The 18,814-nt window shown below is 43.2% G+C and overlaps 1 protein-coding gene across 12 annotated transcripts in view; it reads right to left on the reverse strand.

Moving 5' to 3' along the window:
• Positions 1-9,538: 9,538 nt before the first annotated feature.
• The window catches only part of carmil3 (capping protein regulator and myosin 1 linker 3), a 117,488-nt gene continuing 108,212 nt past the window's right edge, over positions 9,539-18,814 (reverse strand). The window contains exons 33-40 of one of the 12 annotated variants that reach the window (XM_053884385.1): positions 18,231-18,350; positions 15,158-15,332; positions 14,080-14,446; positions 13,629-13,735; positions 13,175-13,367; positions 11,349-11,423; positions 10,796-10,918; positions 9,548-10,258 (exon numbers count right to left, since the gene is read on the reverse strand). In XM_053884385.1, the coding sequence (XP_053740360.1) occupies positions 10,218-10,258; positions 10,796-10,918; positions 11,349-11,423; positions 13,175-13,367; positions 13,629-13,735; positions 14,080-14,446; positions 15,158-15,332; positions 18,231-18,350 (1,201 nt within the window). In that variant the 3' untranslated portion in view covers positions 9,548-10,217. Of the gene's footprint in view, positions 10,919-11,348; positions 13,368-13,628; positions 13,736-14,079; positions 14,447-15,157; positions 15,333-18,230; positions 18,351-18,814 lie in introns of those variants that run through there. The other 11 variants (XM_053884384.1, XM_053884381.1, XM_053884382.1 and 8 more) reach the window with 11 other exon arrangements.

The following is an 18,814-nucleotide window of genomic DNA, read 5'->3' on the forward strand; positions in this document are numbered from 1 at the left end:
AAATAAAAATGCAAATAAAAATAAACCAACAATGCTCATGTTAAATAAAAAAAATAAATGAAATTAAATCCCTATTAACGTGCCATTTTTGTGCCCCATGATACTTACACTTGCGTCAGGCTGGCTGGGGGTCTTGCTCGCGGCGCAACAATGCGATATCGTAGCACAGACAAAGCTGCCAGGCTGAAAATCTCCACCCCAACAGTGACTGAAGTCATGAACCCCAGAAGAACGCAGATCCCACCTCCCAGCTGCCAGTTCTGGAAGCTGGCGGCCAAAAGCACGCAGGGCAAGGTGAGCAGGGCTCCCAGGTCCGCCAGGCTGAGGTTCAGCAGCAGGATGGAGCTGGGCTTGCAGCGGCTCCGAGGGTTCCTCAAGAGCACCAGCCACAGGAGGAAGTGGCCGCCGAAGCCCACCAGGAGAGACACCAGGCTGACGGAGGGCAGCACCACATTGAAGGAGATAGTGGTGTTGGTGGAGACCAGGTTGAAGAGGAGGTTGACGATCGCCGGCATGACAGTCTCCAGATCAAGCTCTGAAGGACACACACCAGGTTGAACTCAGCAAACATCACCTCATGCTTTTACTATATGTAGTGGTGACTGTAGATGAGGTTTCATGAAACAGCGTCCTGATTCTCAGAGGCCACCAGGTCGCACTGTCTGCTGTAAAATGTTTGGACTTGAAAAACTAATTCAATGAAACCTCACAACATTTCTAAACCACGAGCGCCATCTAGTGGCTGCTTAGAATTAGGACACTGTTTCATGATAGCTCATCGACCCATCACTACTATATAGCACTATAGTAACACAGTACAAGTGTACATGATTCTAGGGCATTATGTGATGACAAAACGCCCATGTGACTCCGACAGGTCTTATTCAGTACAATGAAACATTTTACAAAACAGGTTTCATATTGAATTCATGGTTGGTGTATTATCCTCAGCGCTCCTCTGCAATATAATCACCTGCTACCTGAGATCTCACAAGGCCGACCTGCGACTGACGGGTCTGATGAGTCAGACAAAGTCGCCCCCCGCCCTCCTCATCTATCACCTCTGCCTTGTCTCCGGGGACAAAATCCTCCAACAGTCAGTGACAGTGTGGACAGAAGCGAGGCCGCTCACCTCGGCGAGACGCAACAGATCCTTTTGTTCCCTGGAGGATCAACACCAGACACGCAGCTCGGAGTGAGTGGCCCTATTTCCAACCACACAGGCGGAAATGAAGGAGTGTGCAGGAGTATGATCTGGTCTCACAGAGCTGCAACACCAGCATTCTGCAACATGACAACTTCATCCGCCATCATTACAAAACTGGATAAGAGGTGTCCAAAATTTTTGAATCGCCCCATAGCTCTCAACGTGCCCATGTCACTACATGAAGGCAACCACAAGATGACTTCAAGTGAGCAGTGGAGCCTCAAACCCAGCCACATTTGTATTTCCTGCGTCACTTTCTTACACTGAAGAGGATATTGCTTTCAGACCTGAGGTGACCACAGTCACTGGTCCTAACAATATGGAACAAAACACCAGGGGAGTTGAAGGAATAGACTCCAGCCTGCACTGGTTCATATTTTTCTGTATCCAGATGGTGTTGCCCGACTTATCAAGTGATGACTAGCCTGCATGTCAGTGAGTAATCCTGAAATAATTGGGATTTTAATCCAATATTTTTCGCCTGAAATGTATTTTTACATGAACAGCATGTGCCAGCAGCGCTCTGGAACCTGCTCACTCAACACTCACGACAAAAGGCAGCTCTCTTACGTCAAAAGATTTGTGCACACCACCAAAAACGCAGCCAAAATTTCCTCAAAATTCCTTTGAAATCTGTTGATCCGTTTTTTTTGGAGTTGTTTTGCTGACAGAGTGATGAATGCTGACGGTCACAGGACCTCCTAAATATCAGTGTAATTCATGGGTTTTTCTCAGCTATGGTCTGTTTTGGGTGGTCGAAGGGGCTGACAGGTTCCAGACCCACAAATACCAAGACAAAGCTGAAGACACCGGATGGATTTCCGACATGGAATGGCTTTTTTTTGGTATTTCTCAATACGGTAACATCATTTTTCAGATGTTTGCTCTGTCATTTCGTGGTATTGTTCCTTTTTTTTGTTGTTATTTTGTAATGCTTATCGCTAGAAATGGGACGATCCTGAACGGTGTGCTGATTTTCAGAGGCCACTAGATGGCGCTCTTGCTTTAGAACTAATGTGAGATTTCAGTAAATTAGTAGTTCAAGTCCAAACATTTTACAGCAGACAGTGCCATCTGGTGGCCTCTGAAAATCAGGACACTGTTTCATGAAACCTCATCGACCCACCACTACTTATGTTGCTATCGAGATAAGTACCAGGTTATTTTGTGAGAGTGGGTGCGTTCAAACCCCGCCTGGAATATCAGCAAGAGCTTGCAAGACCAGGCAGCGGCAGAGTGAGGTCGCGCTGAGGAGGACACACTGGAAGTTCTTGTCCGTTGCTTCTCAAAAACGGGAGCTTATTTCCCATAATAAGCCAAATGTAAACTGATACTTTTTTCTTGCAGGCTAACGCCTGCTGCTTATACGACGTGACTAACATATGGATTTTTACAGGCAAAAGAACGTCATGTTACCAAAATATTGATCCGCGACACAACAAACTAATGAAATTACGGGCCTTTTATTAACCTTAAAGAACTCAAAAAATGAGCTGCGGACTCCTGAAGGACCAGAGATGAGAAGCAGTAACTGAGACTGAGTGTGGTGTCAGAACTTTGTGGGAGAAAACAGCATATTTTAATATATATATTGTATTTAATATACAATAAAAGACGTGAGGGGTTCATGATTCTAGTTCAGGACATTGCCGAGTTTGATTCATGAGTCAGTCTCCATGCTGGACCCTGTTTCCAAAACTAGTTTAGAAGTGATCCTCATGCATTTTTAAGCCAGTGCACCGCTGACTTTTCTACGGTGCAGACAGCACCACTGCACCTGTGGCTTATGTATGAACAATAGGTATTTTACTTTGTGCGTGAGAATTATGCAGAAATAGTGAAAGAATATCCCGAAACAGAGTGATAAGCCTCACATACTACAGAGATGCTGATCCAATCCATAGTCGTGCCCTGCTGGCAGCTGAGTGTCGTTGCCCAGGCATGTAGAAAAAGTGACACATCCTTTGGTTTATTGCTTCAAAATCCACACTATTGCTTCTAAAGTGAGGATAAGAACTTTTTTATGGCCCCTCAGGCGCACATCCAGCTCCAACATAATGGTTTGAAACCATAATGGGCAGGCGACCGTGACTCATCGACACCCAGTCCAAAGAGCCGAGATTCCTTCACTGGCTTGACGCGCCGTTACACCCACTTGGGCCCAAAATCTGATCCTGCGTGGCTGCGATACTGTGAGCGAGGCACAGATGGAAGCACAAATGAACAAATGTTGGTTTGTTCCTTCATCCATCTGTCCCTCGCAGGCAGCATCACTCAAGCCCAACATCCAAGTGGAGGAGGCGGGAAGACGTGAGCGGCTGAGGTGGGGAGCCGCTGAATGGATCATTCAGAAGTGTGGACTTGCACCAGGCAGGACGTGATGATCGTGAGCTGTAACTTAGACCGAAGCTCCGCAGCAGCCAGAGAAGTGGAGGAGAGACAGAGGCGGGAAATGTTGCAGCCTGACAGATGAGAAGCGACCGCCAAGAGCCCGACACAGACGCCAAATGAGCAGGCCTGAACTAATTGTGTTTAATTTTAGACACAATGACCTCAGAGTGAACCGATTCTCAGATCCGGACTTGTTAAAAGCTTAGACGTGGAGCCGAGTTATCTTCTTGGAAATTAATCCTGCGCTGCTCAGTGAGTTCTCCTGCTCACAGCACATTCATGGGACGAACCGCCACAGCGTTTACTGGAAAGAAGGAACTCTGGATCACCGAGTCATTTCAGACGTCGGTGGCTCAGAAGTGGAGAGGGAAGATTGAGAACTGTTTTGCTGCATTCACGGGCAACAGACCTTTTTGGGGGGGCAGGTGCTCCAGCCAGAAAAAAAGAGCATCCGTCACAAAACTTGAAAAACACATTAGTATCAACACTATTGTAGTTGTTGCTGTCGGTTCCTTTGATCACTCTCCCCATTCACTCTTGCTATTTCCAGCCACATGACCAGCTTTGGTGAAAAAAAAACTAGGAGAAGACGGAACATTTGACAAACACAACATGCCAACAAATCGCTGAAATAGTCAACGCGACATGGCGGTCAGAGCACATTACCCGGGACCATAATCATTTGACCATCATCATGTTAGATGCTTTTTAACAACCAAATATTTTGTTTTGTTTAGAAGTTTATTGCAGTATAATAATGCACTTTTCTCATGCATGAAAAAAGGACTGGTACGTGAGCATCACTAGGTGCATCACGTGCACGTCTCTGTTTACTGTATGTTATCATATATATGTATTATATTATGATTATTATTATTATTGGATGATGAGGGTCTGTGTTGTATGAAACCTGAGTTCAGTCTCTCCATTAACTACAGAGTGATCGCGACTATCAATGCAATTTCAACCACAGCACGTTCTAGGAGGCGTTGCAACACTGCAACTTTCCCACAAATTCGACCAACTACGTCAGTCTCCTTTCGCCCACCACTCCACGCTGCCTGTGCAGCATCATATTAACTCCCACCTAGTTGTGAATAACTAATGTGCGACTCTCAACGCTGAGGTTTGTCCTTAAATATTCCCAAGTGCTGTGATTCTGAATCAATTCAGAAATGTCCAAATTATTTAAACGCATAATAGATGGAACTAAAAAATAAAAAAAGCGTCAACAAAAACGGCTGACCGCGAGATCTGTCTCCCTCCACACTATTACTGACACTCCACATCCCAACCTTGTGTAACGTGCATTATCGCCGGTTACTGTTTTAATACGCTGTATTAATAAGTCACTGACTCTGTTCATCCAAAAGTACATCATCCGCCCTTGTGAGGAGCATCGTATCAACAGCGAGTGCACGCGGTCACCCCAGAAACTACTCATGGAACATCGGAATAAACATCGGAAAAACATTTACTTATCTGATCATCTTTTTTTTTTAGCAATAAAAAATGTATTTATTTATTGTGGGCTTGGTTATCCTACTTTGTGAGGGCCAGTTCTTGACAAAACACTTGTGAGGACCGTATGACTTTGCAGGGACATTTGGCTGGACCCCACAAGGTTAAGCCTCATTTTAAGGATGAAGACTTCAAAATAACTGGGTCATTACAGTTGGGTTTAAGTTTGGGTCCTGGTTCAGGTGAGCCATTTGTTTTGCATGGTTAGGTTTAGGGTGAGAGGCTGGGGAAAGGGTTATGGCAATGAGAAACAAGCTCAATGTCTCTACAAGGATAGAAATACAAACGTGCGTGTGTGTTGACTGCACTTGAAATATTCATTGCTTTTTTAAATAAAGCTTATTTGAATAAAGTCATTGCAGCCCGGAGCTTTTTATGGCTAAAAACTAAACACTTGTTTTCATAAGATAATTTGCAAAGGTCCTTATTCCCCGTCATGTTGTTCCAGAAACATAAATGATCACAACCTTCTCTGGAATCTGCAGCAAAATAAGTCCTTTTGGCCGCATCAGTCAAAAGGTCTTTGGAATCCTGGAGGGACTTAGTGAGTCCACAGTGGTTCTGAAAAAACTGTCCACACATGGAACCAGAAGAAGTCAGAAAGCAGGACGCAGAGAAGGCGAGGTGATGACATTCAGCTGCGAACTAGAAACTGAAAAAAGGGATGAGCAGCTGCGCGAGTCTGAACAGGATGCAAACATGAAAAGACTGCTATGAAATTTAAAGAGGAAATGAAGGAGAGAGAGTTTGTTCAGCAGCATTTCCCATCGCTAGAAACTCGAATTTGAGAAAGAAAACAAGTCACCCAATATATAGATTAGATATTTGACAAATAGGTGTTCTGTTAAATAAAGTATTAGTCATCAGACAATGTTATAATATATCACAAGAAAATGTAATAAAATGAACATATATTTTGTGTAATATTAAAAGGAAAGCAGCAACCTTGGATAAAACAGTAGTTAAAAGCGTTTCAGCACGAGAGACGTCCGGCCTCTTGGGAGAAGAGAAAACACACAGATGGGTCATGGACAGATAATAAACAAGGGCACATCACTTACAATCGAACTGCTGCAGAAAACCCCGCTGCTCTTTTCAGGTGAAGCGCTGAATAATGAGAGCTCAAACACCTGCGCTTCCACTTCACTCTCATGGTCATGCCCTGGATACGCAACAACCATGAGTGAAACGCAACTTGAGTGGAGGCCGTGGAAGAGGAGGGCGGCCGTGCTCATGTACACGGCTCTTGCTAGACGTCATGTAGAAGCTCGGCGAAACTCAGGTCTAAGATTCTCAGAACAAACACCTTATCATCTACCTGATTCACACAGCAAACTAGAACCAGTGCAATTCAAGAATAGAATTCCACTTTGACATTGCTTGAGTTGTGTCTTCATCCCAACTTTCTGTTCACCTCAGTCGCCCTGGACTCCCTCTGCTGTCCCCAACAATGTCCCCTCCATCACTCTGACTCTTACCCGCAGTCACTTCCGCTCACAGCAAACACACTGATCCACTCGTGTCTTCACCGGTTACGGCTGAATTGCGGGTGAGCTTGGCAGCGCACGCCAGGGTGAATAAACATCTTTTATGGCGCCGACGAAAACATCTGTGGACGAGGTTTGATACGAGGAGCGACATGTCGAGTGGGCAACACTTGGAGCCTCTTTAAAAAGCCCATATAAAAGGTTTTAGTCGGGGAAGCGGAGGTAATCAGCCTTAAAGTGTTACCGTATCACTTCAAGTCTTACATGGAACAGATGTGCAATGTTTGTGTTGCGTTGGTGACTCTGTAGTTAGCGATTCCCTGGCGCCAAGGTTGAGTCATGTGACCATTCCGGTCGTGGCAGAAAACCTCAGAGACAACACATGTGAAACACTGTAGTGCAATTTCACTATTCATTGTCATGGCTGTCTGTACACTAAAATACACTAAAAGCCCTTGGTGGTGGTTCTACACACATACACACACACAAGGAAATAACTAGGACGAGAGAAAAAAGGTGAGTTATACAGAGGACTCACGCACAATCAAATGGAGAGAAGCGAGAAAGCAGAAAACGGAGCAAAGAAAACCAACTAAGGAGGCGGCAGAAAGAAGATCAAGCACGCACGGAATTTAGAAATGTACAAATGGAACATGAGAGAACGGAGGGTCGAGAGAGTGTTTACTGTGAGGACGGAAGTAACCATCTGGCAGCACAGACTGGAACCCAGGCGTAGAAATCAGTGGAGTCTGATCAGCAGAATGGCATCCAGCTGCGCTGCTGTGAAGCTGGAGAGAAACAAGGAAAAGAAAACACACACACGAACAGGCAACAACAAAATAAAAGCACGAGAGAAGAACACGGAACATGACATTTATCTCTCCCACCAGGATTTTTTAAAATAATTATATATTGATATTGACTAATTTATTATACATTTTTGCAATATATTTTTGATATATTTGGTTTATTAATTTAATTTACATTTGTAAATTTGTGTTGTAACTTTGCATTTCTGACCTCTAAAGTCACGCTGAACCATTTGGTTGAACTGGTCTTGAACGTGCAGACCTGATAAAACATTTATCTTTCAAGCAATCCACTTGGTAGCTACAGCTCAGGTTGTTGTGAGAAAAATCCTGTGAAGCAGTTTGCTAAAATCTTTGACAACATCAAGAACAAGAAAAGAAGTGTTAAAAAGTGATTGACTTCGCAGCTTAGATACCGGTTTTGGGTTCAGCTCCTCTGAGAGACAACAGTAGTATAGAGGCATTAGCAGCTTTCACTGTTGGGTCATGCTGACACATCTGCTCTCTCGGTCGCACACACCTGCTCCACAGACACTGCCGTGCCTGAGTGCACGCTCTCCTGCAGATTGGGGCTCAGCTTCATCCGATGATTCACCCGAGTCTGGTCTGCTCATGTGGACGCACTTTATTTACCACCGCTGACCAGGAGCGACCATCAGACTCTTTCATGATGAAGTATGTGCAACCTGGATTCTACACTCCTGAAGAACTGCTTGAATTCTTCTCCTAACTATGGCAGAGGAGAGTAGTCATGAGAGTGCAGAGCAGCACTTTGCTTTTATACAGAAACATCAGGTATTTGTAAACCATTTTAAGACCTGCTCCTCAGTCGAAAAATACTACGTTGGTTTTAATGTTTTTACAAACCAGTTTCTGTCCAATGCAACTATTACCTGTGGGCTACCACAGGGCTCCGTCTTCGGCCCAATACCCAATCCCATATCTACTACCTTGAGACTCCTTGTGTCGATTCCGTCCTGCCACCTGAGGACTCATGTTTGTCTCATGTTGGGTCAAAGGTTGACATGCTGAGTCATGATTTTATTCCCTGCATGTGCAGCTCGGCTAATATCGGAACAGGTTGAGAACTTCTGCTGCGCCAGGGAAGTAAACAAGTGTCAACAGCTCAGGAAGAACTGAAGATGATCAACTAGAATTATTTACAATACAGAAATCACATGTAACTATCAGCTCATTGTCAATGTTTGGGGTGAATCTACGTAGATTTTGGCTTCAACGACCGTCACACAGCTCCAGTTTTAGGTTGCTGTTGTGTGAATATTAAGCACTACTCTTAAAACTACAGAAAAGATCCAACCACGCTTCTGCTTTTTCTCATATGCATCTGACACAGACAGCAGCAGAGGTTATTATATTTCCACACATTATATTGTTCCAGCAAGTCAAAGAGTAAGTGATCACCCAGTCTTCTCTGCATATTTGGTTTTACACCAAATACTTGTAACTTATCTTTTATACTGATAGGTATGGAAGGAAGCCATCGCTCTTTTGATTTATGGACTCAAAATGTCAACCATTTTCAAGACATGATTTATTCTGAAATCGAGAGGGTTTGACGAGCGTCAAGTGTCCGAGTGCAGGCCTGCAGTCTCTGCTGCCATCTGGTGGTTACATAACAAAGTACAACCTGATAAATAGAAGCCAAACGTATTTAAGTCACGCAAATCCCAGCACAATATGGAACTGAATACATTCACCTATTTTATACTCACCACGCCTGAGAACACCATCATTTCTATTTGGGCCGACAGATACACTGAGGAATTTCAAGTGCAGTTGTTCCAGTGAGATGAGAAGATGATTATATACCTGCAGTCTCTCTGATGTTTATAATATTTACATCCACACATCTGGAGAAGAACAAGTGCAGTTGTTCCAGTGAGGTGAGAAGATGACTTTATACCTGCTGTCTCTCTGATGTTTATAATATTTACATCCACACATCTGAAGGCAAAGATTCAGGAAACGGTTTGAGCACAGTGGTTTCCAGATCTGAAGAGGACAACTGCAGGCCATTGGCTGAGCTGCTGCACTGAAAGAGCACCTTTTCCAGGCAGTATATTATGAAACAGAAAGTCAATTCCTTTAAAGTACAGTGGTTTATATTGAACAAGTGACATGCTGGAGTTCACATTGGACTCTTGCCTACTCAAAACAGAAGTGATGTTGAATCCCTTAATAATAATGAAGAGAGAACTGAATGAACAAATAGTCAGAGATAAATCGTCATCTGTAAAGTCACTTTTATTTATTCTGACTGAATTCATCGAAGCATTTTTAGAAAATAGACTACATTTTCAGTCCTGCAAAATCATTAAAACTGTAGGCGATCCACTAACACACACACGCACACACACACGTGACCCGGGACGCGGCTAAGTGCACGACACAAGCAAACGCCAAAAGCAAAGTTAGAAACAAACGTTATCAAATGACTTCACAAAGTAAAAGCGGTGGAGAAGGTTAGTGCAGACTCATGACCTGTATTTACAGCTCTAGTAGAATAAATACAAACTTCTTGGAGATTGTCATTTAAAAGAGTGAAAGAACATGAAGGACACCGACTTCTAAGAGACAAACGGAAGGTCACCAACACTGCCTGAGAGTAAACCCCGATCAAGTGCAATTTGTTTCCGATAAAAAGCATACCACACATGCATCCTCAGAATTTCACACGTTAAAAATAAGGGATGACAGAAAGATTTAGAAGCTGGTCTCGGTCCAGTCCTCCGTGATGCGCGCGCGTCTGGCAGCAGAGCACCGTCCAGGTGGGTTGTAATGTCATAAAGCCTCTCTGTTACCGGGGTGTGGGCTCTCCAAACCTGCTGTGACAGACACAAAACACGGCATCAGCAGGGAAACTGGAGCAGGGCGGGATTTGAATGGCTCCCGAGAAACAGGAAGTCATGACTCAACACTGTGTGAGGCCTGCAACAAAACACGGACGGTCAGATGTCAACAAAAAAATTGTTTAAATTTGAAATGTTTTTAAAGTCAAATTATATTCAGACGTTAAAAATATGAGGTAGAAATGGAGTTAAAATGCTTTAAAATATTTGGTTCTCTGTCAGAGTCATGAGCTCCATGATTTGCCCAGCAGGGGTCTTCATCTGTGAGCGTGATAAATCAATAGGTGACGTGTCGCCTTCTCGCCTGCCACTCACCCCAACGACACCAGCAGGAAAAAAAATAAAGATAAAGAGCCAGCTGCTTGTTGAAAGGAGTTTGATAAAGTGGCAGCCGCAAGGAGGGAAGGTATGACGCATCCACATGCACTGAGAAGGTTGACGTTTTTACCGCAAAAACTCGGGTGGAATGAGCGACACTGGTGATGTTCAGTAAAGGAGACAGATACATACACCTGGTCCCAGGTCCAGGACAATCCAGAGATCTGTTTCTGTACTGAGGGAAACTGGGATGGTTCACACGGACTCTGCGATCTGAAGACCTCTCCAGATCGTAGTGCCTGTCCCGTTCCATGCCTGGAGGAGGGAGAAGCCATGAGTGCAGGTGCGAGGAAGACAGGAGGGGACGCCAGCCAGCATATGCAATACTACTGCCTTGACATTGAAAACATCTCAGACCATGTCTTGACTAAGGTCAGAGCACAGGGACGAGCTGAAATATTGTTATCAAAATCATAAATCGGGCTATCATTGATGCTGCAGCGTGGAAACTATGGAGTGCAGATGTTCAGCTTTTACATGAGGTTTTCAATGTAAACAGAGCAGTGTGGACATGGCAGTGATCCGTGAACATGAATGCAGATGAGCCAACAGGGAGGTGAGGTCAGTGAGGTAAGTGCACAGTCAGCAGGCAGGGAACACACACACACACACACACACACACACACACACACACACACACACACACACACACACACACACACCAGCAGGGAACCAGCCACTCTACCTGTGTCGAAGGAGCTGGACTTCCTTGTCGGCTGGGACGTGGCTGTGAATCCATTGTGGCCTTTTTCCTCCACTGCTGAAGAAAACATGGACTTAAACCTCAGTAGTACAAACACTTTGATCCATTCAGTCACTCAGCACTAGAGCTTTCTGAGCAGTCGACAACAAAAGGAAAGGAATGAGGCACAGCAATTTAGGATCTCACCGTGCTTACCCTTCGATACTGTACACCAACCACTTAAAAAACAATAAAAACCAAAAGTTATTTTGTTTCCTGATAACGCAGACTCCTCGCTCCCACACTGCCTCACAATGCAACACAGCACAAATGAATCAGGAATACTTTTCTTTCGTTTTTAAAAAGTGAATTACTGACATCTGCTGGCCAGGTCACTCTACTGCCTCAGATATATTTAATTTATTGACTGAGTGGTGGACACACATTTTGAGACATCAACTGAGCTGTTGGACGGTGGGAGGAAACTGGAGTGCTCAGAGGAAACATGGCAGGTACAAACGGGACCCAGATTCACCCCCAAATATCCTGCATGGTTTTCAAACTCTCTTTCAAAGTCTCTTATTCAAAGGCCCCGCTGTTCATGTCAGATATCAACTAAACACACAAGTAATTTTCAGGTCATTCAGAGAGAGGGACTCAGTTCCCATGAAAACAGGGCTCTTGACTCTCTTAACAGTTGTTTAGAACACTAGTGGGTGATACTCTCAGCAGAGGGAGAGGGTCTGCAATGAAACAATGATCAGTAGTCAAGCTAAAATGGCAGTTTTTAGGCGCCTTGGAAGGCTGCTGCTACTCTGCAGTGACACACACATCAGGTCCTCTTCGCTCACAGACCTCTGAGGACCCGGAAGGTTAGGAAGCGCTGTAGCGCCGATCAGCACAATGTTCCTTTGTTGCTTTTACATCTGCAGAAGCCTTTACATCGACTCTCAGAGCTGCAGCAGGTCAGCCAGCATGTGTTCAGTCTAATCCGTGAGTGGAGTGAAGAGTGAAAGCAACTCTATTCTGGTGGAAGAGGAAGTAAATCCCAAGTCCTGCAGCGTCACCAGAGCTTCATCCTCAGGTGAAGTTGAGACTCACCTGCTGTTTTCACTCTCCAAATAAACAAGCAAACAGCAGTTAAACATTTTCCAGTTCACTGAACTAAGACTTTCCAGCTGTTGATAGTCACATGGAACAGCGATGAGAAGTTTGGCTGCCAACTCTGTTCTGAATTCATTTCTGGTGAATCAAAAGAGTCGTATTCAGGCGAGGCAACAGTCAGTTAAGAAAATAAAAATGAAAAATGAAAATAAGCGCTATCAATTTACTTGTGCTTGCCAAGCGTGACCTCTGGTACAGGGGAGAAAAAAGAAAGTGAATAATAAATAAATTAGATAAATAAGTAAATACATATTTAAAATACTAAATTATTAAATATGTAAATAAATGTGGAACAAAACTAACAACCAACTGAATAAATAATTTATTTTATTGGAATATTTTTATATTAATGTAAAATGTACTTGATCAATTATGTATGAATTTTGAAGTGCATATACTTTATAAATATGTATATGGACATAACTGTTTTTTTTACATTTCTTCTGTATTATTGCATTAGTACATTTATTTTTTTCAGACATTTCTGTCTCATCTGGTGGCATGAAAAGTCAATATGTAAATGACAAATATCCTCTTCTTGATCTGAATAAATGATATATAAACATATACATAAATAAAAACATCACATTATCTACTGCACAGCTCAAGAGCCACCAGATGTTGGAGGCCTTTGCTCCGCCACTTGACGCATGAAAGCCTGATACCGTGAGAGCTGGCAGGACCTGCTGGCTCAGCAGCAGTTGGGCTCTTCCTCTCCGTGGCCACCTCATCATAGATCACCATGTCACTGGGCGACATGTTCTCCTCTTCTCTCTCCCCTTCTCTGATGGGACTGGCTGGCAAGCTTTTCGTGGGGCTCCTGGTGATTTCTGGAGGAGTGATCAGCTCCAGACTGGGCTGAAGGTGGAGACGGCAGTGAGGAGAGACCACACACCTTCAACACACCGCCTTATACATCAGCGCAGATGAGGTATCACAAAAGTTTTTCTGATTTTCAGAGGCCACTAGATGGCACTCTAGGTTTAGAAATGATGTGAGGCTTCATTTAGTTGTTCAAATCCAAACATTTTACAGCAGACAGTGCCATCTGGTGGCCTCTGAATATCAGGACACTGTGTCGTGAAACCTCATCTACCCGTCACTACTTGCACACAGTACCTTAGCCGGGATCAGAGGGCGCTGCCCTTCGGGTCCTCGAGCCATTTGTTTCTCCTCACGCTTCCATTCACTCTGATCCTTCTCTAATTCCTGACGTCCAGCTTCTTCTGTGAAAACAAGTTTCATTGATTCAGCAGACAGACACAAGATCTTACTTCCACTAGAAGCTGAGGAAGTTCCAACCATCAAGCGAATAAAGTTAATTTTCTTCTTAGTGAAACATTTTTCTGGTATGGATTGTTTTGAAGTCGCAACAGCTGAAACAGGATGTTCAGCATCCTTCATGTCCCAGGTAAAAGAAAATTAATGTAAAAATAAAAATTAATTACAACAACCAAAACGATAATTTTATGGGCTGAGTGTCATATTTAAACTAAATTTTCTAATTTGTCTGTGCTTTTTTGTGCATGTAAAGATTAACTTGTCAGGCAAAAAAAAAAAAAAGTAGTACCTAAACTCTCCTGCAGATGTCGTTGCCTCATCGCCGACAAACTGGGCTTGGTGCTCTGAGGAGGCGGCTCTGGCCTGGGCACACAGGGGGCTCCGTCCTCACTGCCTGGTCTGTCCTCCTTCATCTCGCTCCGGGAGGCCGTCAAGGCTACGATCCTCTCCTGCCTGCCCGCCTCCATCTGCCTGTCCGTCTGTTGTTTGGAGGACACCACATGGCCGTTGGTCCGCACCTCTTCGGGCGTTTCGGAGATGGCCGCGGATCCGTCGCCGTCGTGGTCTGAAGCTTTGAAATCGCAGGTGCTGCTGCTGTCGGAGTCCTCGATCTCGGCTCCGATGCAGCTGTACACCATGCTGACCAAGTCTGTGGACTGACAAGTGAGACCGACCTCAAACTCTGAGCTTCCATGAGGAACTAGGGCGGACTCCGGACAGCTTTCAGGAGACGCCTTAGGCTTCAAATCTCAAGAGCACGGATGAATCTTTTATTTGGTCCAGTTCTGGCCTTATTACTGACTCTATTAATTCCAAATATTCTCTTTCAAAATGGTGGATATTTACGACCAGCATTCCAAACTAAATTCAGCCCACATCCTATAGCGATGTTGAACAATCCCCGCCAGATCCTCGAAGAGATCAGAAGACTTGGAGCAACTGTGCTGGATAAAAGAAGACTTAAAATGCCTCGCTGGTAAACACGATGGCTGGCGGTGGCTGACTACTTGAAAGACTTCTGTCATATCTGAGTGGAGACAAAGACTCAGTCCAACTTACAGCTTTTATACTTTTTTACTCAGTGATGTTTTATATGCAGGAACAATTTTCCAAATAATATTTAATATTACTGTTTTAATGCCTTCTTAAAAATAAACTGAAGAACCTTATCGGCACGCTGTTTTTGAATGTAGCACGACAGCCACTGAAGGCTGGTCAAGCACCTGCACACAGCCACACGCTCAGAGGAACACGGTAAAACAAACACAGTATGGTAGTAAATGATCAGCTGGGCAAAGGTCGGTGTTCTCCCGAGTGGTTTTCAAGTTTCAGTTGGAGTAGATCTGAATGGAGTAAACCTCCTGTACCTGTCGCTGGATGAGGCATGTGGGGCTGGAGGTTCTGTAGCCCTGCACCGGGACCCCCTGACTGACACGAGGCGAAGGCATGCCCATTGTTCCGTTAGAGCCACACACAGAGATGTCGGGTTTCCCAGCATCCTTGGTGTGTTGAATCATGGAGTACACGTTCTCAGAGGCGCAGCTGGAATAATACCAGAGTTTAACATTGTTAAAAAAAATAAATAAATAAATGGAGAAGGAAATGGGAAAAGATTGTCAATGCCTAAAGTGCTAAATAAAACACTAAAAAATTGAGACTGGTTTTGAAGAAATGGGAAGATTAAAATTAATTAATTAAAACAAAAAGAATTTAATAGTACAGAAAAATGACATCATTGAAAACACAAAACAAGAAAAACACATTATACAATAAATAAATAAATACAAAAGTGAAGTAAGTGCAAGACAAGGTTGACTTACAGTGAGATTTGAAAATAAATAAATAAATGAAAATATTGTATCGAAATGAAGAAAAAAGATAAAGCATAAAAAAGTCAGTATTGGACAATTATGATGGTGAATAATAGAAAAAATATATAATAAAAAAATAATAATATTAATAAAAGCAGTTTCTAAAACTCTCTAAAACCAAACAATTCAAGTGAGATAAAAATACCCAGTTCTGGCAGTTTAGACATATTTCTATTCATCTATTAGTGGACTAAAAATAATCCTATCTTTCTTTTCCTCTGAGTGAAGGTAACTCTTGTGCTATTGATCAGCAGGAGGCCTCCTACTAATTTATATTTACATTTCTAACTGAGAAAAGTGCCTGTTCCTGAAGTCAGAAGGCTGTCATGGCGGTCAGAGCAGATAACAACCGGCTCTCTGAAGACATTACGATTGCTGAAGTTGGAAAGAAGCATCATCAGAAACTTTTGAGAGGGGATAAAAAGCCTTCATAATCTGGGCTATGGAAATGATTTTGGGCTGAGCATCATCTCCTCCTACTCGGCCTCGCGCACTTGGCTCAAGAGATGAGTGATTTCCGTAATTACAAAGCAGTGAGCAATATTTGTGTCCAACATTCCCTCTGCTTCCGCTGCAGCCTGCCCTACGTCAACATGATCGATGATAAGGGTGTTAAATTAAACTGAAACTGAAGCACGGTTCGCGTGAACATGACTCCAATCTTCACTCTGCGGTCTCCACCGATGACAGGAGTCAGAACCGAGAGGTGAGGATGAGTCAGGGCAGGGTTTGCGGCGGCGCCTGCTGAGAAACTACAAAGCAGTGAAATCTCCAGAAGCTTCATTTAGCTTTCCACTTGGCCTCCACGAACGGATCAATGCTTGAAGGCTGATGTGGGCTGGTTCACAGCGAGAGCTGACAGCAGACGGGTCTGTTCACCTGTGTCAGCTCAGCCTGACGCTTCAACTTCAGATGTCTGTATCAGGTGTCAGACTAAAACAAGTCAGATGAAACAGATCTTTATCTGAGTGACAGAGTTTTGAACCCATCAAGGAAGTCACTCGGCATGTGAGTTAACAGCTGTCACAAGCTTCAGTCTGCCTCCTAAAAATACACCAAGGTGAGGCCGCCGCTTTATTTCTCAGGTCCATACATTTCCAACAGCCAAGTTGCAATGAGCCGATGAAGTTTCATGAAACACTGTGAGACCACCAGGTGGCACTCTATAATCTATGGCTCAAACCTGTATTTAAATGAAACCTCACATGATTTTAAAAAGAGTTGTGAAGGGCCATTATCAAGAAAAAAAAGACAGCGATGACTACAAAACATGACGGAAAAACGTGCATGCTTAAGTAACAAGGACAAAATGAACATAAAAACATTAAATGTAAGTAAGGCTATTAAGAACTGTGAATATGCCATGAACGCTGTTTGAATATTTAATTTCATTTGGATTTGATTTTAATATAAGTCAACATAACTCTGGACCAGATGTTCCAGATAAAAGGGCAATTTATTTCAAAATATATTTTCAATATTCCTTCAATGTATTTTGAGGAACAAGAAAAACACAAAAATTGACAATGAAAAGAAGAACATTTTAGTGTTAAAACAAAAACATGCTATATTTACTGTTGAAGTGGTGGTGGTGACTAAAACAGAAAGAACCAAAAAGGCAGAAAAATGGGAACAGGCCTGAATTATTGATCAGCGTCTGATGGTAATCGGAAGTTCAGAGATTCTCTGATCGTCCAACATGTGCAGGATGGAGCCCATTTTTCAATTAATTTGTTCTGTCTCTGTTGCAGGACAGCATCAGATGTAAACAAAACCTAAAAATGGCGGCCACGCAAAACAAGGCAATGGCAGATCACCTGCCCTTTCGAGCTTGGCCATAAGTTGCTAGTTATTTCTGAAATTGCATCAGCAAAAAACGCATTGGTCATCGGGGGATAATGTGATGCAGCATGGTGGCACCAGGTGATGCTCTCCCTCACCTGCTGCAGCCAGTTTGGTAGGATGTTTTTGAACAAAATCCAAGTTCAGTTTAGCAGTTATCCAAGAAGCACATTAATACACTTAAAATCAATACTTAACTTGAGTTTTTATTCTTGCCAATATTTAAAAAATGGCTGACTTGAGAAAAATCATAAATCAAATAACCACAATATTTATTTTCCCCTGAAATTGTTCAGCCCTACTGCAGCGGCTGCTCAGCAAAATCGCCTATGTTGGGGTTGCATTGCGTTTCAGAGAGAGTAGCACCTTTCAAAAAAAAAATGCATTCATTAGTAATAACTTTCCAAAAAAAAAAAAGTTGCACAACTACCAAAAAAAACATTTTTCCCAAATATGTTAGTATGTTTCCTTAAACAAAAAAACAGTACACAAATCCTTCAGACAACCAGTTCAATTGAAAATGTGCTTGAAAATAAAAGATGTCTAAAAAAAGTCAAAGAGATCTAGTGATGATTGAGTAGGTTGTTTTGTCCAATTCCCGATCACAAAACAAACTCATGCCGTCTTAGCAACCGTATAAGACACAACTTAGCTGAGAACTCCTTCCTCAGATGAAGCCATAGACATACTGAACACAGTAAACAGCGCCCTCTGCTGTGTTACTTACTCCGAATCCTGATTGGAGATGGTGGAGTTACGATTTTTTCTGAAGCCTGAAAAAATGGACAACATACTGCGCCTCTTCTTCCTCCGCAGCGACTGGCCTTGATGGAGGGACGACAGCTGACTGGAAGAAGGAGATGAAGAGTTGAATGGCGCATGCAGGTTATACCATTGAAACAGCACGTGATGTGACAGATGCTTAAGGTAATAGTCAACAATTGTTTTTGCACTCTTGTGCTCTGTGTTTATCCCTCTAACCACAGAGAGACATGGAAGGAACAAAGGAGTATCTAATGAAAAAGAAAGGTAAAGAGGCCTCCTGTTAAATACAGCAGACTTTCCTGTTTGAGCCATGGAAACAGATTTGATGAACCAAAACCATTGATATGGCCGGAACACACCAACAAAATGCTCTTTCTTCTATTGTTTTTTCATGCTTTATTTTTTAGTGGCAACCCAGCTCATCATTAGCTGACGGTGCAGTCAGATATCTTTGTTTGAAGGTACAAAAAACTTTTGAAAAAGTGTTGAGCTCAGGTGATACAATATTTATTTGTCTTGCGGCAGGGAGCTGCTTTAATACAGAGC

The sequence above is a fragment of the Synchiropus splendidus genome, chromosome 13, assembly GCF_027744825.2.
Source record: "Synchiropus splendidus isolate RoL2022-P1 chromosome 13, RoL_Sspl_1.0, whole genome shotgun sequence".
Taxonomy (NCBI): Eukaryota; Metazoa; Chordata; class Actinopteri; order Syngnathiformes; family Callionymidae; genus Synchiropus; species Synchiropus splendidus.